The sequence below is a fragment of the Phytophthora ramorum genome (genome assembly GCF_020800215.1).
Source record: "Phytophthora ramorum isolate Pr-102 chromosome Unknown Phyram_PR-102_s0001, whole genome shotgun sequence".
Classification (NCBI taxonomy): domain Eukaryota; phylum Oomycota; class Peronosporomycetes; order Peronosporales; family Peronosporaceae; genus Phytophthora; species Phytophthora ramorum.
In genome coordinates this window covers 4,780,619-4,803,982 of record NW_027150647.1, presented here as the reverse complement: position 1 = coordinate 4,803,982, position 23,364 = coordinate 4,780,619, and the positions used below count along the sequence as shown (strand labels likewise).

Genomic DNA, 23,364 nt, shown 5'->3' with positions numbered 1-23,364 from the left:
TGACCCAAAATTGCATCGTATTAACTTACACTGACAACTCGACTCTAGGCGTGGACGATGAGGTCTTGTGGCATGGCCCAGCATTTGAAGCCCAGGAAATGCGCTGTGTAGCAGAGCCCTTCGGTCTCAATGGCGTCGTAGCCTTCCTCCGCCCACTCGCTGCCGATGACATTGTGGATTGTGAACAGGACGCCTTGGCGATGGACGTCGGCGTTGACGTAGAGCATCGTGCCGCCGACCGAGTCCAGCGGCACGAACTCCTGCTTCTTTCCACGGAGATCCCACATGTGCTTCACTCTCGAGGGGCCAGCTGCAGACGCTCCATCTCGGCGGGTAGGACGCTCCCCCACCCACGCATTGAGGTCGTACTCGTACCAGTCGTCGGGCGTTGAGTTCGCGTGGTGCATCCGAATGCACATTGGCTCGACAATGTCGCGTCCAGCTGCGCGTGTAGTGGGAAATGACACGCTCGTTAGCTCCAACACCGCCCGCAACTATCCGATAGCAGCAACTTACATTGAACCATCCTCCGCATCAAGTCTCCTGGAACGACCTTGATGTCGGCATCGAGCCACACAACATGTTGGTGCCACACCTGCATCGTCGCTAACAGGGCGTAGTTGCGGTATCGAGCGAGCATTCGACGTCGGTTGTTCTGCAACGCCTCTGCGTGGCGGTTCTCTCGCGTGAGCCCTTCTTGAGCGAAGTCATTGCGGAAAATGACCGTGAGCTGCACGTACTCGCGGATGAACTGTACGAAGAGGCTCTTGATCTTCCTGAACTCGTCCACCGACGAGGTGAGCATGGTGACAGAGATCTGCCCCGTGGGGTAGTCGAACGCCCGTATCAAGTTGAAAAAGTCGGTCACGTCGCGGCCTGGTCCCCACGATTCGGCGTCGTTGAACACCACCATCAGCAGCACGGCATCTCTCGCCGATCGTCGAACTTGGTCCAGCAGGCGACTATTCTCCACACGATAGTGGAGACCTGGCTCCGTCTTGCCGAGCTGGGGGAAAGTCCCGTCGCACTCTGCAAAGAGACCACGTGTCGTCCTCACCGACAACTCGACACTCGGATTGAGTGGAGCCTGGATCGGCGCCAACGGGTGCAGGACGCTGCTCGGGGGAGGGATCAACGTCTCCGGGGTCTTAAGGACCCTCAATTGCAGCTTCACACACGAATGCACCGCCAGAACAAGTAACCCGAGACCGACGAGCGGTCCAACGCGCCAGATACTTGGCCGGCAAACACGAACGCCATCCGCTTTCACACCGTGGTGCATTTTCGTCGACGGGTGGGTATTTGAACCCTATTATAGGGACGGGCTGAACGGCCGGTCTCCCTATCATCGAGCTCGGAAACTGCAAGGGGGATACGTGCATTGATGGACATGCTAACTATGATCAACGCGTGCTGGATGCTGTAGTAGAGACCTTCGGTTTCGATACCGTCGTGGCCTTCTCGACTCCATTCACTACCGATGAAGTAGTGCACGGGGAAGGCAAAACCTTGGCCCCGTACAAATGGTTTGGCCATTGCCAGGAAGGTCGTGGAGGTGGCTGGTGTTGAGCGGCTCAGACACGAAGGTGTCATTGTCCTGCTCGCCCGAACGCGCTTATTGCTGCCCCCCCCCCCCCCCCCCCCCACGTGTCCAGGTCGTAGTCCCCCCACTTCTTCTTTATCTTGCGGACGCACATGGGCTCGACGATGCCGAGGCCGGAGTGAACCACCTGACGAGTAGACCCGTCGGCACGCCTTTGATGTCTGTGTCCAGCCATACAACGTGCTGGTGTCGTGGCTCGATGGCTGATAGCAGCGTGTAGTTGCGGTAAGCTTACCAGCCGAGCATCCGACAATGTAGTGCACAGAGAACTAACTGCACACCCTGTGAGCTCCATGGCTCCTCCTACCAGTCGAGAATGGCTCTCCTGTCAAGCACTTCCCTCTGCTGTTCAGTCATAGCATCGTAGGATGCCAGCACTCGTTGCTTCCGTTTCCATTACCCGCCGACCTAGCCAAGTCTCCTGCAAAATGTATCCGCACAGCCAAGTTACCACGATCAGTAGAAGGAAACTCGCAAAATGTTAACAATCGACAACGTGTTCAAGCTTTGGGTTGTAGTGCCAGGAACTTCCGATGACTCACGGCATTTCCAACACCCCATAATAATACAACGAAATAATGTAAACGACTTGTCCAACAAAAATCCCAGCGGCGAGTATCAAAGTGTCGCCGCCGCGATGTTCCAGGCAAAACTGGCCAGCATGATCCCCATACACGCAAAAGCAACCACCACAATCGCGAGAGCCTCGGTAGGGCTGCGCTTCTTCAGAGCCTCCACCACCACCGCCAGCAGTGCTGCACTTGCCAGACTCAGACTGCTGGCATGCACAATGCTGCTGACACCGCCCTCGTCGCTACCTGCAAGCGCCTCGGTTTCATCCGCGTCGTCATCAACGTCAAGAACGCACTGGGGTTCAGCAGCGGAATCCTTGCCCTTAACAGCAGCAGCTGTGCTGCTCTCTTGCTCACGTTGCAATCGATCCACTTCCTGTTCGAGCTCTTCGATACGCAGATAAGACTCCAACTCGCGAGTCTTGGCGATTTCCAGAGCATCGTCAAGGGTTTCACAGGTTGGGCATGCCGCGTCTGCCTCCAGGAGCGGTGAGCCTGTTGGCGAGCCGAATTGGCTATCCACATCCGTCCCCTCTTCATCAGAGAGGTCCATCTCCAACACTTGGTTGTCCGCGTCCATGGGCGAGTTCGCTCCTTCGAGTCCGGTGACTTCCGGCTGCCTGTCTTCTCGACTCTTTTCAGGGCCCATGACTGGAGCAATCACCACCGATGACGTCCATGCTGGAGCAGCCGCAGCAGCCTCTAGCGAAACAATACGCATGCGCAACCGAGCTGCGTGCTCCTCCATGGCGTCCATTTCATCACGACTAGCAGACGCCAAGGCCTCCAACTGCTGGCGCAAAAGCTGATTCTCACGAGCAAGCTCCATGAGCGCACGCGCACGCTGGTCCACCACTTCGTTCACCGCTGCGTTCACCTTGATCCGCTTCGCACGGCTAGCGAATTTCAGAGTACTGCGAGTATCCTCGACGTAAGCAGGTGCAGGAGACGCACAGCAAACAAACAGCACGCGCGCGGCTCCACTGAGCGACGGCTGCAAAATGCGCGTGAGTTTGCTGTCTCGAAAGTTAACGTGGTCCTGTTGGTTCGGCAGCTTGCTGCTACCAAGCGCGACCACCACTCTCGAGAGCGCAAGTAGACTCCTGTTGATGTTGCCGCTTTCTGCCGTCAGCCTCTTACCGCCCGAGCTAACCGCGCGCGCACTTTCCGACCCGGCCAAGTCCACAAAGTTCAAGCAGCCGACACGCACGCGCTCGACTCCTGCATCCTCGTCAGGTGCTTCCAACCGCGTTTTGGACTCAATCACGACCCGGAAAATCGAGTGCGAGCGGCTGCTGCGCTCGTTCATGCGGGTGACGCCCACCGCTCGCTGCTTCTCTCCGTCCCGCAGCGCTTGCAACACGCCGCGCGCATCCGTCACCACGCGCTCCGAGTTGTCCGTGAACACGCCCGTCACCGGATGCTCTCGGACGTGCACCGTCGAGTCTCTCCGCTTGCCGGAGGGCGTGGAGCCCGTCACGAGCAAGTCCTTCACCGTCTCGTTGTACACTTCCAGGTACGACACGCGCACCAGAAACTCGACGTCCGATCGTCTCGCCATCTCATCGAAAAGGTCCTTCACCGCCAACTGCACGAGTCCGTCGCTGTCTTCCGGCCGCCTGTGCTGCTCCGTCTCGACCTGATTCTCGTGCTTGACGAGCGTCAACCTCCTGCTTCTCACTGCGGTGCCCTGCATCGTGTGCGTCTTGCCGCTGCTCGTCTGTCCGTAGGCGAAAATGGACCCGTGGATGCCGTCGAGCGCCGAGCGCGCAATGGACCGCGCCAGTCCGTCGTAGATGGCGCGCGTCGAGTGCTGCGCGTCGTACACCTCGTCAAAAGCGTAGACGCCTCGGCGTCGGCCTGTCACGGGGGCTGCCTCCACCGTCCCGGTCGCTGCGTGCACCGTCCACGCGGACCAACTGCTCTTCTCCTTGGGCAGCAGCGGCCGGAAGCGGACCGTGACGCGCACAGTCTCGTGGTTCTCTGCATCTTGTCGCAATAGCTGCAGGTCGTCCGCGTCCAGCAGCTCGGAGCCGTCCGCGTCGCTCTCGAAGCTGCCGCTGCGGCTGCGACTGCTGCACTGGCTGTAGCTGTAGCTGGGACGCCCCCGCGACAGCAGGTCGCTGTCCCGACGGCGCATCAATCAGAGACGTAAGTTACGCGGCCACGAGGGGCGGAAGTTAATTGAGACTGACAGGCTTGTCGTAATAGCCAGACTGATGCGATATTACGACCGGATGGCAGATGAGGCCGCAATTAGGTAACATAACGGAAATAATGTACAAGCCAATTTCAGAATGTACATCGAGTAGTTAAAGCTTGAATAACGTATGGTGTGTATTGTAATGTTGCGTGACGGGTTGTGTATGTCTAGCTAGCGCGTGTATAATTACAGTAGTGGCGCAGTCATTAGGGTACAACTTCAACAGCTCCGCGGAGCTCGCGGCGTCTTGTCTCCGGTGCCGCGTGTGGCGGAATCGTCGCTCCAGAAGTGCGGCAGGAAGCGCAATCGGCTGCCGAGTCGCTCCACACGCGCGTTGAAGCGGTCTCCGATGCGGGTGGACACCACCTCGTGCATCGGCAGTGACACGCCGAACTCGGGCTGCTCGAAAGCTTTCGGGAACGGCTGCACCTTGAACTTGTCCTCGAGACTTCCACTGCCGGCGGACAGCAGCTCGTCCTTGTAGACAGCGAGCGCCGACTCGCTCAGCACGATCTGTCCGCCTTGCCCCAACTCGCTCATCTCGCGCGCCATCATCTCGCTGGGCCCCAGGTACGTCATCTTGCCTGTCGTGGGGTGGCGCGCGCACACCAACCGCTCGTCGCCGTCGTGGATGGCCATGCGCACGCGCAGTCCGTTAAATAACAGCCGCGCCCAGACATCGTACACGCGCGAGGCGTTGTCGAATTTGAGCAGCGGCGCCGGCCACGCCGCCTTCAACAACTTCTCTTGGACGCTGACGCACCACCCGATGGCGTCGCGCACGCACTGAAACGCGAGCTGGAACGAGTCGCCCGCGGTTGTGATCTCGTAGCCTCGGAAGCGAGGCAGCTCTTGGCGGAGTAAGTCGTCGTGGGTCGACTGCGCCTCGGTCATCGCCTGGGCGTCGCCGGCCCAAAGCCGACTGGAGCCTTCAATGTCGGTCACGACGAAAATCGGTCGCCGGACAGGCGCTTCCACGATCACGTCGAGCGAGTTGAACCCGTCTTGGAAAAAGCCGCCTTCGAGGAGCTGCTCGTAGACTGAAGTTGGCATCAAAGGGCGCAGCGTGCGGTAGCAGCAAGTGACGCTGATGCCGATCGCGAAGGCTGTGCCCGCGCCGGACAAGTAGTAAGTGATCTGCGTGAGCCCGACCCACTCCATGCTGAGGTCGTCGATGACGCGCACCAGCACCTCGACGACGCAGGACGGGAACACGAGCACGCAGTACACGATCACGAACGTCTTGATACGCTGGTGCAGCAGCAGCGACGCAGGGTCCACCGCTCGCCGCGTCCGCTTCCGACGCGAGATCCATATCGTGACGTACACCGGGTACAGCACGGACGCCCAGATGCAGGCCAACTCGAACCAAAAGGCAGCGGTCTGCACGCGCTCCGACTTGGTGGACGGCAGGAACGCCGAAACGGCCATCAAAATGGCAAACACCACGGCCGCGATGCACGCGCGCAGGCAATACTGCCGGATGATGGCGCGCTCGCGCGTGGGTCCGCGGTCCATGGACTTGATGATGAGGCGCTTCATCTCGTACGCTAACGTAGTGATGAAAAAGGTCGTGCACAGCAGAGCGCAGTCTCCGACCAGCGTGACGGTCACGGCGATGGCCTTGAACTGCTTCCCGTCCGAGTAGACTGCGCGCGCGCCCATGAGCTCGCCATCGTCGAGCGCGTCCAAGGTGTCTCGCAGTCCGTCGAAATTGACGAGCACGCCCACGTAGAGCAGCAGTCGAGCGAGCGAGTAGACGAAGGACAATCGACACACCGAGTACGTGATGTACTGCACGGCCGAGTCGCCCACCTTAATGTGCTTGAACGAGAGCAGCAGCGTCGTGGCCGTCGTGGCCGTGGCAATCGCCAACACGATCACATACGTCAGAGTCCAGTCGTAGTGGGTCGAGTCATCCATCCACGACCAGAGACGTTATGCAGGACGCGTTCTCCAAAGGCAGCAGGTCGTGTGTCCACTGCAAGGAATGCACACGGACGGCTGGCCAAGCTGTTTAGCGCTGGTTGCCAATCAAGGAATAACAGAGACTTCCCTAAAGTTACACCATCGCCAATTGAGCTCTAGACTGCGTTTGCGTAGCAGGTGGCAAGGACAGAGTCTATCCAGCGTCGAAGTTTCACCCAGAACAATCCACAGCAACAATCGCTAGCACCTGTCGCCTCCGTATCGTTACTCCGCGGCACCGGATTGCGGCAATCATTGCCCGTCATCCAGCCACGAAACAGAAACAGGCAAATCCTCGTCGCGTTGCAGGCCAAGTCTCTGCGCGGCGTGCAACGAAGGAAGAGTGCAGAGTTGTGCTGTGTCTTCGTCGGCCCTGGGTCAGTCAGGGTCAGTCTTGAGCACGACCCGGCACAGCAACGACGGATCGATTAATGCGTCATTTGCGTGTCGATTCTTGGTGTCCTGATGTCAACACGTGACCCGCTTACGTTCTGTCCACACTTCCAACACCAAGGCACCGCTTCAACATGGACGCATTGCGGCGGTCTGACATGAGCCACGCAAAGTCAAAAGCGGGTCCAGTACTTCGAGTCTTCTTCTCCTGCTGCTTGAACTCCTTCTGCTCGGATTGTATGGCGTCCAACAGTTTCTGCCAATCCACCCAGTTGCACTGCTGCTTGCGCTGAGCGTTGGACGTCTTGGCTTGATCTCGCTTGGCTTGGATCATGAGCTGGAAAGCACGGAGACCAATTGTCCAAACCTGCACCAGCGGCACAAACAGACATGTCAGTGGCAAGATGTAGGTGGACAAATTGCTGCACTTCCGCACCTGGTGTTTCTGTGCGTGGTACGACGATAGTGACAGGCCAGACGATGGCTGAGCTGCAAGTTCCAGGCTGCGGTGGATGCCCTTGGTCATCTTCTTCAGGATTCGGTGGATGCATTCGTGAAAGAAGTGCATGTCTCGATTCACGAACGGCAGCATCTCGATGAGAATCGTGAGTCGGTGCGCTGCCACGATCTGCATCTGGAAGAGATTGACGCGGATCGTGTCCTCCGACAACAGCTCGGGGTCAAAGTACAGCGCATGCCAGCGCTGACGAATCGCAGAAACCACCTTGGTAACGAAAAACTCTTGTACCGCTTTCGTTTCGTTGAAAGGGATCGAAGCTTGCAGCAACGAGCTACTCAATCTACAGATCATAGAGTAAGTTAGCTATTCCATTGGTGTATACCCCAACATGACAGCACTTACTTTTCATAGTTGACGTAGAGCTGAAGATTGGTAGCATCGATCAGCATACCGCACCATGAGATGCACTCAGAACCTGGTGCATTGGTTGGGAGCCCCTGAGTAGCTGCAACATTCGCTTGGCTCTTGGCAACATTGACAAAACACCCAAATTCCTCGTTGCCCTCGTGCATCACGGCGACGAACCTTCGCGCCCTCTTCAGGTCCGTCGTAATGAACATGAAGTCATCGGTGTACCGAAACAGCCCTTCGTGTTGACAGCAAGATACTGGTACGATGGCTGGGTCGCATACCTCAGGCAATCGTTTGCCGAGTACTCGCCGCTCGAAATGGGCATAGTACATGTTGCACAACGTGGTGGAGAGCACGGAGCCCTGCGGGATGCCGCATCGCTGAACGTAGTCACGGCCATCGACTTGGACGACGTTCGTAGACAAATGCTCCTTCAGCAGCTCGAGCGCTTTAGCTTTGGTCAGGTAGTCGTACAGGACACCGTCCACAAACATTGCGTTCTCTTTCTTGGACTGCGCTGCAAGTTCTTCAAACCCCAACAATTCTCCAGACGGATATGCCGGACGCTCCAACTTGAAGAAAAACGAAGACGAAGGCAGCGATTCATCGCTATCTGAGATCGGAGCGACTTGGTGGCCAACCCAATGCTTGCGAATGAGATATTCATCCTCTTGTATCGCCTTCTTGAGAACCTGATACAGTTTCCGAGGCCGTATGGTATCAAAACAACGCTCCACATCGACAGTCACGCAGTAAGCCTTTGGGGTGTCCTCTGATGCACTTCGACGCTCTTCGCATCGAGAGCACGAGGAGATTTCACGGAATAGAGGCTTGATGCGCTTGTAGATTTCATCCACGTTTCGGACGGAGGCCCCAACAAATCGCTTTGGCTGGCGCTCCATCTCGAACGTCAACACTCGGTGTATGGTTTCCATGGATCTGTTCACTGAGACTTTGCCTTGGTCCACAGCCCTAGATAAATTCATCAGCGGTCGAATTCCACTCGGTTTCGGGAGCAAGCGCAAACGAGAGGTTGCTAGCTGCCGTCTACGGTTGGCTTGCAGGGTTTTGTGGCTTGATGGTTGAAGAATGCCTCCCTGTAGATCGTCTAGAGCAAGTGTGCTGCAACATAACAATTCAGCGCTTAGCACTTGGCAAGTCGCACCCACAGTAGCTAGCTACCCCACCTGATCACATTCCAGACTGGACGCTGATAGAACTCGATCTCATTCGCCACTCCTTCTGCTTCTGTAATGTAAAACAGGTTTCTCAACAATGGGAAGATCAGCGACGATACCACCCACCGCAGCACGTCTTCAAAAAGCTGTTGACGCTTGACTCGTTCATTTGGAGGGCTGAACATACCACAAATGAATTAGTTGTACCATTTTCAGGAATAACGAAAACCCAACACAGTACCAGAACTCCGCATTCGAGTTGGGATTCATCCATTCCACTCTCGTAACTTGAAACTCTTCAGCACACTGCACAACATAGTCAATACAGCTTCTGTCTTGCATGGCTGAATTCCAGTCACGTACCTTCTTCAGCGAAAATATGTCGAACTTTCGGGAAAAAATGAGCTTGCGCAGCATCGACTTGACATACTTCCAGTTCTTCTTTGTGTCGCTACTGCCCCACAACTCCTTAGGCACAACTCCAGCTAGCAGCTTCCGAACCAGCAGATAAATCTTCTTCTTCGGAGTCACAAATGTCAGCATCGTCTTGATATCCTCTTTGTGCTGTTGCAGCTTTGCCACGTCTGACGTTGAGTGCGTACTGGCCCGATCTCCTGGGTTGGCCACTGTCTTCTTAGTCTTCTTCCCCACCGGCGCTGGCATGCCGTTACCAGCTTTCGATGTCCCCACAGAAGCGTGTGACAGCATTTCAATAGCTTCCTCCCTCCGCTTACGTTTCCGATCGTAGCTCGGAGCCACAACCTCGCTTTGGCTCGAATATCCGTCGTCAAGCGCTTTACGAACGATTGGAAGCAGGATAGGTCTCGATGTCGCCTCTGCATCAGCATCAGCAGTTTTCTCCGCAAGCAGTCGCTTGATGTTTGGATGATCCGCCATGAACTTACGAAACCCAGCGTGCACTGGGATTAACTTCCTTGCGAGTTCTTCAACTTTGAACGCCTTGAATCGTGCCACCATCTCCTGGATCGTTGGAATGAGGTTAATCAGCCGCTTGGGCAAGCGCTTTCCACCTGCAGTGTCTGGGAATATGGATCCAAGGACCCGTGAAGCTTCCGTCCGACTAATCGGCTCGCCTGTCTTGGACGCTTTCACTAGAGCGTGGGAGCTCGCGAACACTCGATCCTTTCGAAAATGCCTCGCATACATCACGTGGTTGATCGACACTTCTCGCTTTAAAGTGGCAGTCGCGTCGCCCAGTCGCTTCTGTTGTCGAAGACTCTTTCCAGTGAGCTAGCACACCACAAAGCACCACATTAGCTACCACATTGAACTCCCTTCTCAACCAGACAGTACTCTACCTGCATATACGACAGCGAGGCTTCCTTCAGTTGCACAACAATCGTGTAGTTCAATAGCAAGTGCGTCAGGAGGTCGTCCCCCATGAGCCGATGCAGAGATTCCCACAGCGGCTTCTTCAGAGCAGCCACGAGAGTGTTCGGGTAGTAGCACATGACCCCATTGGACTGCGCCACTCGGTGGCCAGTAGCCCCGGGCGTCACTTCCCGATACCCGAGGGTTAAAACGTTGGCGTCCTCCCAATTCTCCACCCGTTTCCGAGCCAGAAGCCGCTCGATGACATGATGTACCAATTCTCCCTGTCACCACCAACAACATCAGCAACCTCCACGAATTCTACGTCACTCTACCTTGTTATTCTAGTTCCTACATGTGCAATGGACGTCTCGCAGCTCCACGGACGTCGTGGGAATGGTTCTACCCCTGCCCGGATCACGAACGTGTGGTCCAGAGCGAAGCCCACGTTCTGGCTGGTTGGGAGTGAGAGGTTCCGGTAGAGTGAATCGTCTCCGAGCTCCTGCGCCGCACTACCCATGGACCAATGCACCACCATGTTATTAGCCATTACGATACGCTACGCAGCTACTGTATCCCCCGCTCACCTCTGCAGGAGCGAGCGCAGCGACTGCGCCGTCGCGAGCAGCGCGTCCATGGGACACACTTTTGAAAGAGTGACAGGTACAGCCACTTCAACTTGCACTCGGATAAAGATCAACACGATGCCGAATTTGCCAGACGCCTTCGTGGTTGAGCTTGGATACGGGTTCAACGCCGTCCTTCACTGTGATGTGGTCGATAGCGATGTTGTTGTATTGAATAGCCTGCCGTGGGATTTACACAGCAATCCTGCTATTCACGCTGTTGCAGGTTTGCCACCCCCTTGCCAAATATCGAGACCGCTGGGTGTGCAGATCAACTCCATGTTCACCCCCTTCATGGCTTCAACCCGAGCTTCCCGCATACAAGCTCCCATCCTGTCGAAGGAATGCACTGGCTGCCCATTTGTTTGCATATCCGTACAAGGACGAGTTGCTACTTGTGGTAAGTATGTTTTTTTTAATAATGGGTAACGCATATTGTGCTACGTGTGGTAGGTATGTTGCTGCATACACTTCAAAATGAAGGATGTCCTTGTGTACGACATTCTTCTAAGCGTACGATGTAAATTGCAGCAGGACATTATTATTGAGTGGAGTTTACAATGTTTCGCTGGAAGTAAGTGACAGAGGACGCAACATCGAACTGATGTTAGCCTTCCACAACTCGTAGGCAGGGTTTGATAGTAGAACGATTTTCTACCAAATTACTATAGTAGCGCACTACACCTTTTACCAGGCAAGTTGAACACTTTCACAAGCAAAGTGGTCAATCGAGGTTTTATTAATTTACCTAAAATAAGGTTTTACAGCCAAAGCGGTTTGGCGCCATATTTTTTCCAACCAAAGTGGTGTGGAAGCAACGTGAGCCACTCGATACTGGCGAAGCCGCCCATGGTCTCCATGCAGACATTCCTTCATTTGCGTGTTCACATCCTCCCCCCAAGCCTCCCCAAGCAGCTCTCCAACAATGACCCCGCCGCCCACGTCTGCGACGCCCCAGACACCGCCCCTTGTATCGCGCGAAACCAAGCAGTTTGAGCGCAACAGCGCGAAAAAGCGCGTACTCGACGCGTTTTTGGCTGGCCATGATTGGCTGGGCGTTGCGGCTAGCAATGCTGTGTCTGTCACTACTGCGTGGCGCATCGCAGCTAAGGGCAGCATCGAGCAGCAGCCGCGTGGCAGCGTGCGGACTGCGTGCATCAAGATGACGGTCGAGGTCATGTTCAAGCTCGAGGAGTACCTCGACGAGCAGGCGGACATGACCATGGCCGTCATGAAAGACAGACTGCTGAGCGACTTGTTGGTGGACAGTAGTTTTGATATAAACCACTTTGCATGGGAAAAATATATCAGAAAACCACTTTGCCTGACAAGCGTCCTTTTTTCGTTAGATTATTAAGTTGCGCAAGCTGGCCAAATCCGTTTTGCTTGTGAAAGTGTTCAACTTGCCTGGTAAAAGGTGTACTAGTGACTTAACGTTACTAGTGTACTAGTATTAGTTTCTCGCAGCTAGAGAGCGATAGCAGTAGTACTTTACTAGTTGGGTATTAATAGTTGATCACCAAAAAATCGATCACTGAAAAGCGCGCAACCGTTAAATGTGATTCTGACGAGTCGCGCTGCCGGTGCTGCCAGCCTTTATCCGCTGGATTTCCTTCCGGTTGTGCTTCAACACGACCTGCATCTCAGCGCGATGATTGTCCGTACGCGTGTGCAGGTTGCTCATGACAATGCCTCCAGTCGAGAAGACGCGCTCTTGAAGCGCGTTGGAAGGAGCCCACCCCAACCAAACACTGGCAAGTGAAGCGATAGACCGAAAATAACTCGCTACCAGGCTCGCGGAAACAACACAAGATATCGACGTACTCATACAGTGCTTCAACTCTACAGCAAACGATGTCTCCGAGGCGAACCAGCAACAACTAAGTCAAATCGTCTTTGGCCATCATCTTATCGGCCGCCTGATGCAGTGCAACAGCGACCTAGTCCATCATGTACTGCAGCCCCTTCAAGATCTTGTCGGCTAGATGATGCAGCATAGATAGTGGAGTAGCCTCGGGCATCGTCATCGGAATTACAGCTCCACAAATCACCTTGTCATCACCAGCACACGGAACCAGATCCAAGTTCGGTGACTCAATAGCAGCCACATTTTGAGCAAAACCATTGGTGGATGCGTTCATCGCACAAAACCTTCTCGATGTGCATCAACAAGCAACTTACTGCCGGCTACTACGGTTCGCTCCGTGATATCATCCGCCCCACCCTCGTCTGAAGCTTCATCGTTCGTTTCCTCGTCATCACTGCCTTTATTCGAAGGCCGAATTAGAGAATCCACTGAGAACTAGGTCCGGGGATTAAGTAAAAGGATCATGACCGTTCCAGCCGTGGCAATTCGTTGCTCAACCTGGCCCTTTAGAAATAAAATAATGCGTGCGAGGGGGTTCAGACCGTCGACAGGAACCGCATAGCGCGGAAACGATTTCACAGTGGTCATTGTAGTTCGACGTGTTTAGAAATTACACACCGAAAACATGCTGCTGTTTAGACGATCGGCAGCGAACTTTAGCAGTATGATCAGCTCGGATGCCACCAGTCCACTTCGTTGCACTTCAATCCGGGCAAGATCGGCGATCGAACACACAATTGCCTCCATCGCACTCACCAAGCGCCACTCTGCAACCGACAGGCACTCGAACACCGACACGTCGTCACCCTTCTCGGGCTTCTGGAAGTAGAACGCAAACGCTGAGTAGTTCGCAATAGTTCGCTGGAAGAGCTTCACGGTAAATGCCACACGCGTGTCACAATCTAACGTGGTTACCATTATCGGCAGGCAAAAAAACTTCTGTACATCTTCTAAGCGCTTGCAGCGCTGCTGTGTGCTGACGTAGTTGTTCAGGGCGCACACGCGCCTGATCAAGTCACGGTCTTCCTGGAAGACGGCCCCAACAGTGCAATAGCGTTACTCACGCTTGCGGGTGTTCATCACCGGGTTGTAAACTTCGACTCTCATCTTGTTCCCTCGCATAGCCATCCCAAATTGCAAGCACAAATTGAGAATGTGCATCGTGCAATCGGTGGGGATGGAGTCGTCTAAAAGCTTCGACGTCTTTCGCGCACTTGAAGCTGTATCCGACACTGTGAACTGGACCATAGTATTGATATCGAACCCAAATATCTCCTGCATACGGGTGCAGATCATCTTCTGCCCATACAACGACACATGAGACGAATGCTGGACCGTTAGAAGCAGCGCGATCTCCCGGAGCTGCCATAACTCATCGATAAATAAAGCCGACGTCCCCAACACGCTAATGTTGTCGTTTACAGTAGTCCATCCGACATGATGCAGGATGAGAAACGGGAACCCATGTGATGCCTCAAACTCTCGCAGCAAAAGTGCTGTCGCCCGACCGCAAAACTTAGAATAGATCACCTCCAGCACGTCTCGGAACGTGGCTGCGACCAGGATTCTGGCCTCTGGGCCCGGTCAGTCGTTGCACCAACATCTTGAAGTCATCGGTCGCGACAGTGTTAAATGGCAACCCTGCGCTGATCAACCAGCGCGCGACATAGTCCCCAATATCCCGTTCCATAGGCACCCAGAGCCTTTGAAGCATACCACGTCGCTTGGGAGCACTGAGGCGAGGCGGGTGAACGCCTTTATCGTCCAGGGTGTATAGCGCACGCGCGCCAGAAGACTCGGCCAATCAGGAAGCTTAAACTTCGCCTTTTGGAAAGCCCAATGGGGTCAGACTACCTCCAAAAGTACGGGACCTCCGGAAGTAGCTTGGCGTATGACCTTGTGTAATCCCTATAGGTGTTGTTTGTCTTCGGAAGACCGGACTCCACCTGATGAGTTGTTCCTACACAATCAAAATGAATACAAGAATACAGAGTGCGTACGTTCACTTCCCGACGCAATTAGTACAGCTGGGGTTAGACCACTAGCAAAGCCTTCCCAGATGACCAAATAATACAGAGAGCTATACACAATATACAGCTGCTACGTATTCTTTTGGACCCTTGAGCAGTGGGTCCGTACACCAGTCTACTTGTGTTTCACCTGGAAGACTGGTCACTTCCAGATGCACCCTTGTTGCGCACCACTTCCGGTTAGGAGGATTTATAACTCCTTCTGGAAGATAACTTTCAAATATATCCAAAAGGAAAACCACTTCCGGATCACTCAATATACAGTCCTATCACACAGCAGTCTATTCGATCAAATTCCGAGGGGTGACTACTAACAACCTCCTGAAACGGCAATTACTATGAAATGGGGGGGGGGGGGGGGGGGTCTAGAGGACACACTCCCAACTGAAATATGAAATAGGACAGATCACGTACGAATGCGCGTCACTCGGTCACCGCCTAATTTGGTCTTGAGCCTTTCGGAGAGTTCCACGGCGGTCTTCGCGATCACGACGCGTCCAAACGCAGGCTGGGTAAACCCGGGTCCCCGGAAATCACGGCGGCTTGTCCGGCGTTATCCCAGCGTGCTTCCAGGCCAACTGATAAGGGTCCTGGAAAACACTTGCGCCCTTGGTGGCAAAACGACCTCTCTGTTATTTTTTAGTCTCTGCTAGAAATCTTCTGTCAAGGTCTCTGCTGGAAGTCTTCCACATGCACATTTGTCTTGGTTTCACTATAGGGTTCTTTGGCGTAATCAGCATCCGGGAGGCTGACACATCCTGGTCGCAAGCCGGCTCTTCGTGCATAACATATCCGGTTGGTCGTCTTGGTCGGTCGCTAATATCTTGGGCTTTGTATACTGGAATATCGGAAAGGTCTTGGTGGGTACAACTCAGGAGCGTCTGGTCGGCCTCCGCACCCGGAACGTCTGGGTCACCTGCGAGTCGCATCAGAAAGGGACTTTCGGAAGGCACACGTGACTTCCGGAAGTAACTCGACATTGGGTGAACTTCTGGAAGTCACTTGGTCTCAGTATGCTGTGGGAACTTGTACCAGTTCTTCGTTCATCCTTGTTCTTCCCTGTCGCGCGCACTTCTGGGCCAATCATCACTGCGAGTACTTCCATGGGAAATGGGAAACGACGCCCGGACATTTACGTCCAGTCGCCACGTGTCAGCACGTTCGTTGGTCGTATCCGGGATTGCTCGCTTGCATTCCCCAATGTGAACACGCTTCATAGCATCGTCAATGTGACGGGTGGCAGCCTTCAACTTAATGATTGCTTCTACTTTTCCCAGCTGATGGGCTTCATGAAGAGCTACCATATGAGCTCTTGCGTTGGCAGTGTTGCCCCAACGATGAAACACTTTCTTCCACTCTTTCTCCTACGCATTCGGAGCAGCGTACGGATTGCACGTCAGTTGCTGGGCGCACAGTAGACACATGTGCGTGAATGGCTCCGCATCTTGACCGGTGGTCTTCGTGACGGGTGTCTCCCAACGGTGGACGACCTCCCATACTTCATGACGCGAACTCCGCAGACGGGAGTGGCAAAGGCTAAGAGAGATCCCAAACGCATCAACTCCCGACGAAGTACTCGATGCAGCTGAGGCCACCGTCAAATCCACAGTACAGGTCGGCGACAGCGACGGACTTTCAGGCCGTGTTGGCTGGCCGAGTGGGAAATGGGAAGATGGATGTGGCGAGGTCGATGAAACCTTTACCGCTCAGGAGGGTTCATTTTGCGCTCTCCAGGAACTCCTCCTCCAGGATTGAAGGGGGAAGACCAGTAGGAGCCAACAAGTGTCCAGGATTTCACCGCGAAGCGAAACCCTGTGTTCTTGGTGGCGTGGGTACCTTGCGAAATCCCTGTCGGTTCGTTTGTCTTTGACAAAACGGCACTTTACCGAGCTTGTGGTCTTGAAGTTGTGTCGCGTGTACGCCCACTTCAGGATGCACCCTCAAAGACAAAAAGGCAGAGTGTAGTCTGGGTTTCACACCCGGAGTATCGAAAATCCAGGATGCACCCCAAATACCAATAACCAACAAATACAGAGTTATACAATACAAATAGCCGCCACTTATTATTACCGACCCTTGGGCGGTGGGTCACTCGCTAGGCTCACTCGAGTTTTACAATTCAGACACCTGGTCAGTCTGAATACTCGTACAAGCTTCAAAAGTGTCGACTCGACAGTTGTGTTGGATTCTTTGGTGGTAGTTCAATTGCGTTTCACTTGATGTCGTACCACTGTCTTCGAAGTCAGTAGTCAGTAGTCAACAGTCAATATTCTGGTATTCTGGAGTCACGATTTGAGGTTCAGGATTCAGGATGTACTTGACATCCAGACTCTTGGGACTTCCAGCGCACGAATTGGGTGCTGGTAAGAGATGATCTTGATTCGGTATCTTTAGTAGTCTCTCTGAACTACATCAAGATGAGGTACAATCTGAGATACGTTCTCAACTGCACTTTCCGCCAGGCTTTAGGCACTCATCGTAAGGGAAAGTCCGGGGGCTGGACATAATGCGGGTTTGTAATCGTGGATTTGTACACATCCAGGATACGTACTTCCAGCCGATTGGGCCCATCTACGGTTAGGCGTAAGATTTCCCCATAAATCAGTTGCACTCCATAGGTCACCCGTGTCGCACGGGTACAGCCGAGTTACATTCTCCATTCCATCCAATAGTATCCATGCTTAAAATTTTAGACCAGAGTCATGATTGCGGTATGTCACAGAAAATCCAGGAACACTTCGTGTCAAGGAGAATTAGACAGAAATGAGGTCTGGCTCGACGAAAGAGGTATTTCTTGGGCTTCGGTTTCACTTTTCGGTGACGCCGATGGAGGATATGTCACTTTTTTTCCACGGGTACAAGCATGACGCACAGCAGAAGCACTCGGACAGAGTCCCACCGTCGTACAGCTCATTGCTGCTTGTGTAGTGGACACCATGGTCGCAAATGACGCAGGGATCGTTGATCGATAACTCATCACTCAAGCAGTCCGGGTTGGCGCACTTCATGACGTCGAAGTCGGGCAGGCGAGGGGTGAAGAGGTTTCTTGAGCTGCTGCTGGAAAATCGAATGATTGGCATTCGAATCGAGAATAGCGGTGCTTGCTGCATACAGAACTTCCCTTTGCGTCCTGCACCGCGCAGGCTGCGCGACGAAGTGCTCGTTCGTGCGACCAATGCCATTGTGCTGTGCATCAAGTTCACGCTTAACGCAAGCCTTTTTGATTCTTAAACGTAGTTTAGCCCTGCAGGGTCCGTCTTCTGTGTCATGGAACCAGAAAATGCGTTGTTCAAAAGAGGAGATAGCCAGTTTCACGCTCGGTTTATTTCTAGTAATCAGATAGCAAATGGGATAATACTATTTGACCCGGCGCGAAAATAATATCTACTATATCAGTAGCATTTTCCTTCCCGCGCCAAACTACTACAGTCATTACAGCAATTAGTCTGTGTTCAGAATTAGTATGTACCGGTATGTACAGATTAATTCCTGTCAATGAAAACTCACAAGGTTCATAATTAGTCTGTCAACAAAGCTTCAAAATTAGTCTGTCTACATCGGATGCGACCACAACGGGATAAACTACGCGCAGAAAGTTATGATGCGGTGTGGCCTATCACTTAGTGTTGATGGAACTTGGCGTACGACGCAGTTGTTCCCGCACTTACAGGAAATCATAAAGAAGTACCCTGAGGAGTTTGCCGGAAAATCCCCACCTACAGACATCGTGGCCGTCGATGAAGAACCAGACAGCGTTGATGAGGCCCACGAGGAAAACGAAATGGTGATTCCAGTGGTGATTAACGATGCAGGCAATGAGGTGCTAGTGTAGTTAAACTCGGAAGATGGATACTTTCTCGCTCCCTGTTCACAGTTAGTCTGTGTTCAAAATTCGTCTGTGTTCAAAATTAGTCTGGGTTCAAAACTAGTCTGTTCACGGTGATGACAGACTATTTAGTGTAAGTTGATCTGGAAGCAGCTCACAAAAAATTAATCTAGAACAGACTAATTACTGTAATGACTGTAGCTATTTTAGTATTTCGCTATTATATATTACCAAAATAGTACCACATGTTCGAACTGCTGTCAATCCCTGTTTGTACAGTAGGCCCCAAATTTCCACTTGAAGGCATGTGAATAAGCCCAAATGTGGTTTACCACGTCAAAAGAACAGTGAATATGTGTTTACGGAGTTCGTATTACAAAAGGCCCCGGTAAATTTGCAAAGGTCAGACCAATAAAGACTGTATTGAGATACAGTCTTTATTGGTCTTGAATACACAATCTGAATTGATTGCTTGCAGTGTAGGAAGCTTCCGGTAGCGCGACATTTCCCCACGAAATTGCACCTACCTCAGTACTTCCCCTGTCGGCCAGTTTCAAATCCATGCAAATCTGTACTATTTACCTGTGCGAGGTAAACTGCTGCTTGCAGTTGCTAATTTGCCGGGGACATCTGTATACTTTTAAGATGTGGTTAGTAATGGTAGGCACAAACGCAAACAACCGCCCATCAATTTCGCCGCTCTGAGAAACGTTATGGCGTCGCTGCTGCAACCAACAACCAACATTTCGTCGCTCTAAGCCATCACAACTTAATCGTCTCCATCCTTACCAACAGCAGCGACACCAACAAGTTCCCCGGGAAATGGTGGAAACGTTCACTCTGGTATTTGCCCACGGCGAAGGCTTCTGCAAAGAAGTCTGGGAACCCATTATGCGTCGCCTTCGAGAGTCTCCGTTATTGCATTTATAGCAGGGTGCAGCCGTGAACACTCAGTTCGTGAACTTCGACTTCAAGTACCACGGCAGCAACCGTGACGAATCTGTTGCTCCTCAGCTCGACCTCAGCAACCCTGCAGCGCCGAGAGTTCACCACCCAGCTGCTGACATGACGGCCTGGACGTCCGCGGAAGTGCTGCACCAAGCTCGTGCGCTTAAGAGCAAGAGCCTCGACACGCCATTGATTGGAATCGGTCACTCGATGGGCGCTTCCGCCATGTGGAACACGGAGGTGCAGTACGCAGGCACCTTCGACGGCCTCATCCTGCTCGAACCGGTGTACGGTAACCTGAACTCGGACGTCGTCACCAACTTCTTGGTGTCACTCACCCTCCAGCGTGAATCTTCCTGGTAAACTACCATTTCGTCTACATCAAACGTCACAAACTTGACACTTTCCTTCTTGTAGGCCGTCAAGAGCAGCAGCAGAGGACCATCTCCGCAAGTTAAAGAACTTTGCAGCCTGGGACCGTGAGGCCTTGGACGCGTACATGAAGGGGGCACTCGTGGAGGACAAGTCAACGGGTGACACGGTTCTGGCCTGCAGTCCGTCCATCGAGGCGTCACTGTACTGCCACAAGCTGCTGTTCTTCAACGACCAGCAGCTCGCACAACCACAGTGCAAAGTCTTCTTCCACAGCGGAGGTCGCACCAAGATGTTCCTCCCGAAGGTCTTCCAGGAGATCAGCGCCAAGTGGCCGCACATTTACTCGCTGTGGGAGCCCGTTCCCGACGCTTCGCACGCGTTCGTGATGGAGAAACCTGATCAAGTGGCGCAGAATGTCATCGACAGCCTCCAGGAGCTCCAACCTTTTCAAACGGCGAGACTCTAGGGGGCCAACAGGTTCTACAGGACAGATGATGTCCTTGTTGATGTATAGCTAGATATTGATTCTTTATAGTTTCGCCGTGGAAATCTCTTGGCAGACCGTCTTTCGAAATGTCTAGCTCTGTGTGGGCCGTGTCCCGACCACGACCTCTTTGGCTGAAGATATAGGTTTATCAATGCAATAGAGAATACGGAGCTCGTATCAAAGTCTTGGCCCCAACCTGTGACGAGCCGTTGCTCTGCGGTTTTTCATCGCCACCACCAGAGTGTCACGGTGCTCAGCGCGGTCGGTTCCCAGCCTAACGGTTTGTGTCGTCTGAGATGTCGAGTGGCTTTGCTGCTGAAAAGGTGACAAAACGTCAGCTCTATTGCATGAACCACACAGCACAAGTATTTACCATGCGAGTGACGAGCATGGCTTGCATACCAGCAATCGTCACGTGCTGGTCCTGTATGCATTCTCGCAACACAGAATTGGCAACTTCCGTGCGCTAAATTGTCATGTAGGCTTCGCCCTGTTCGATGAGCACTCGGTGCTTGAGCAAGTTCACTTCTCTCTGCAGCCTCGCCACCTTCGCCACGAGGTCGCTCTTCTGCTGCTTGCGGATATCGTACGTCGTTCGACCCTTCTTGGATGGCCCCTGCTGCTTCTTCCTCGTCTCAACCGCCTTCTTCACCCGCTTGAAAGGAGCCTGTTCACTGCTTTGATTGAGTAGCTCTACGCTCGACGTCGCATGTAGAGGCTCACTCGACCGTGTACTTTGAGATGCCGTTGGGTTGGCCATGCTTCTTTGTCAAACCAGATAAAAGTCTAGGATGTCATCCGCGATAACGTGAGGTGACTCGCCTCACCTCAGGTGAGGAAGTCCTTCACGTGGTTACGATACCCTGACGTGGTCAACAGAGATCGTGATTGTTCACCTCGTCCAAAGAAGACCTTTGGTGCAGCGATGCCCTCAATGCAGTGTGTATTTTTTCGGGCTTGCAATCGTGAAGCAATATGAGTCCATTGCCAACTCGGCATCTGAAGTGCTCATCAAATGTCGCGATACGCTGTACATGCATTCGGTTCGCCGGCAAATCTCAAATCATTCTGAAGACGGCTGATCTGTTCATGCCGCGCGGGATAACTGAATAACTTAGTCCTGCAACTTTATTATTGCTTCTAAACACATACAACGACTTCGCGGTCATCGAGGATTCAGTGGCGACCATTTTCATGCCCCGAACTGGCGGAGATGCCAATCCGGAACGGCAATCCCTATCCTTGCGCCGTCTGCATCTGTTAATTATTTTAACGTCTCATCGGTAGGCCACTCAACATCATGGCCTCCCCTCCTGGTCCTTCGGCGTGGGAGACCAGTGTCCACCGCTGGGAGCTGTCCGCAGACACCAATGGAGGTCGACAGGGCCAGTCCGAGCCTCAAGAGGCGAGTCGGAAGCGCAACGCTCAGGCGAAACCAACTGCAGAGAAGAAGCGCAAGACCACGTACGATATCCGCAGAGAGCAGAAGGTGGAACTCAAGACTCAAGTGGAGAAACTGCAGAAACAACTCGACGGACTCAAGTACCAGGTGCTGGTGGAGAAGGGGGAAGCGACCAAGTCCAATGAACGCACAGCAGCGGGCAACTCGGTGCTGCGAGAGTTTATCCAGGAGCAGCACGTAGAGTTCGCCAAGATGCAGGCCATGCTTGCTACCCACTTGGTAAGAAGAGTTTGTTGCTGCTTTTGTGATGTTTTAGACTGTTCTAACGCTGGAGTTGTCGCCTTTTGCAGCAACAAAACATTGATACACTGCACCCAGCGCAGACTATCATTCGACTTGGGACCGATCGAGCAGAGCGTCATAACACACTGGTAGCACTGAAAAACCGGAAGTTGCGGGAGGCCAAGCGCTTCATCACTGCGCGGGGCCGAGGACTGGACCCGAGATCTTCCTACTCTCAGGAAGAGCGGAACAACGGTCCAGGAGAAGATTACTGTATCGTACTCTTCGAGAACAGGGCAGTGCATGGCGCCACAGCTCGAGATGTGTTTGATGCGTTCATTGACGTCACGCAGAACGCTGAGATCATAATTTCGGAGCTCTTTGGCAGCATTACCATCCGCGAAAACAACGATTCCGACCAGAGAGATCTCTCTCAGATGCGTTTGGTGACGTCGACCTCGCTGGGGACGGTGGTGGAGTCGAACACGGTCATGTTTGCCGAGTTCTTCGAGGGTACCGATGATGATGAGGGAAACTGCGGGTTGATAGTGGCGGACTTTGTCGATTCGGACGAACTTTATCCCTACAAGCCGGAGGAACGCGTACGGGGAGACACGACGACCGTGTTCATGATCCGCTCGTTCATGCAGCCGATTCCGTCGTCCCAAAGCTCGGGCAGTAACAGTCCTAACAAGTCGAAGGATAGTTCAAACGAGAAAGAGCTCGTGGTCGTGACCACGCGCTGGACGTGCTCTAAAATTCGACGCAACAAGATGAATCTTTCGGCTGATGCACTGCGCGAGCTACAGGAAAGCACAGTTTCTTTCGGCGATACCATGAAGACGTGCATCCAGCAACGATTGGGCAAGACTGGCATGTACGACCCAAAACATCCAACGTCGTCGGAGCTGCAGCAGTAGACAAATTATCTGATGACGATATTCCTCTTGCATAACCATTGATTTTGATTACGACGATTAGCGAAAGGTTTACATTTGGGGCCTTCTCACTTTTCATTTCATCTCGTACAGCCCACAAGACTGGAATGGCGCAACGCAACAAGACCCGATCGAAGAAAACACAGACGAAGCGGGCAACAACTGCGTACGCGGTTCGCAAAGAGCGCAAGCGAAACTTGGAAGAGCAGGCAGAACAAATGCAAAGCGAACTGGACTGATCGGCCGGGATCCGCTTCCCGGCGGTAGTTCAACCGATAGTTCAACCACGAAGACGTTTACGAAATATAGGACGATGCCGTTGCCTAGCTAAGCGACTGCCCTAAACGAATGTTAGTTTACGATTTACTCTGTCGAGAGTAAGGGACTTCAGCGGCACGGTGACTCAGCTGATGGCCACTTGTAAACAAAGTTAACTTTAGTGGAAAACAAAGGTTCCAGGAAC

The 23,364-nt window shown here is 53.2% G+C and overlaps 7 protein-coding genes across 7 annotated transcripts; 2 read left to right on the top strand and 5 right to left on the bottom strand.

Annotated features, from left to right (window-relative positions):
• Positions 1 to 44: 44 nt before the first annotated feature.
• KRP23_1216 (Mannan polymerase complex subunit mnn9) lies at positions 45 to 1,282 on the bottom strand (the record flags this gene model as incomplete). Its single annotated transcript, XM_067882609.1, has 2 exons — positions 45 to 442; positions 517 to 1,282. The coding sequence occupies 2 exons, from the start codon at positions 1,280 to 1,282 to the stop codon at positions 45 to 47; spliced, it is 1,164 nt and encodes a 387-aa protein (XP_067751784.1).
• Positions 1,283 to 2,221: 939 nt separating this feature from the next.
• On the bottom strand, positions 2,222 to 4,315 carry KRP23_1215 (Kinesin-like protein KIN-7L; the record flags this gene model as incomplete). Its single annotated transcript, XM_067882598.1, has 1 exon — positions 2,222 to 4,315. One exon carries the CDS (start codon positions 4,313 to 4,315, stop codon positions 2,222 to 2,224), a length of 2,094 nt encoding a protein of 697 aa, XP_067751783.1.
• A 282-nt stretch (positions 4,316 to 4,597) lies between these two features.
• KRP23_1214 (Adenylate cyclase) lies at positions 4,598 to 6,301 on the bottom strand (the record flags this gene model as incomplete). Its single annotated transcript, XM_067882587.1, has 1 exon — positions 4,598 to 6,301. The coding sequence occupies one exon, from the start codon at positions 6,299 to 6,301 to the stop codon at positions 4,598 to 4,600; it is 1,704 nt and encodes a 567-aa protein (XP_067751782.1).
• A 529-nt stretch (positions 6,302 to 6,830) lies between these two features.
• KRP23_1213 (Telomerase reverse transcriptase) lies at positions 6,831 to 10,757 on the bottom strand (the record flags this gene model as incomplete). The annotated part of the gene is made up of 9 exons (XM_067882576.1): positions 6,831 to 7,106; positions 7,176 to 7,539; positions 7,602 to 8,732; positions 8,798 to 8,965; positions 9,030 to 9,094; positions 9,152 to 10,039; positions 10,108 to 10,404; positions 10,476 to 10,632; positions 10,708 to 10,757. 9 exons carry the CDS (start codon positions 10,755 to 10,757, stop codon positions 6,831 to 6,833), a joined length of 3,396 nt encoding a protein of 1,131 aa, XP_067751781.1.
• Positions 10,758 to 19,291: 8,534 nt separating this feature from the next.
• KRP23_1212 (Abhydrolase domain-containing protein AFT2-1) lies at positions 19,292 to 20,258 on the top strand (the record flags this gene model as incomplete). Its single annotated transcript, XM_067882565.1, has 3 exons — positions 19,292 to 19,312; positions 19,400 to 19,776; positions 19,835 to 20,258. 3 exons carry the CDS (start codon positions 19,292 to 19,294, stop codon positions 20,256 to 20,258), a joined length of 822 nt encoding a protein of 273 aa, XP_067751780.1.
• A 487-nt stretch (positions 20,259 to 20,745) lies between these two features.
• On the bottom strand, positions 20,746 to 21,039 carry KRP23_1211 (uncharacterized protein; the record flags this gene model as incomplete). The annotated part of the gene is made up of 1 exon (XM_067882553.1): positions 20,746 to 21,039. The coding sequence occupies one exon, from the start codon at positions 21,037 to 21,039 to the stop codon at positions 20,746 to 20,748; it is 294 nt and encodes a 97-aa protein (XP_067751779.1).
• Positions 21,040 to 21,579: 540 nt separating this feature from the next.
• Positions 21,580 to 22,883, top strand: KRP23_1210 (uncharacterized protein; the record flags this gene model as incomplete). The annotated part of the gene is made up of 2 exons (XM_067882542.1): positions 21,580 to 21,960; positions 22,032 to 22,883. 2 exons carry the CDS (start codon positions 21,580 to 21,582, stop codon positions 22,881 to 22,883), a joined length of 1,233 nt encoding a protein of 410 aa, XP_067751778.1.
• Positions 22,884 to 23,364: the final 481 nt, after the last annotated feature.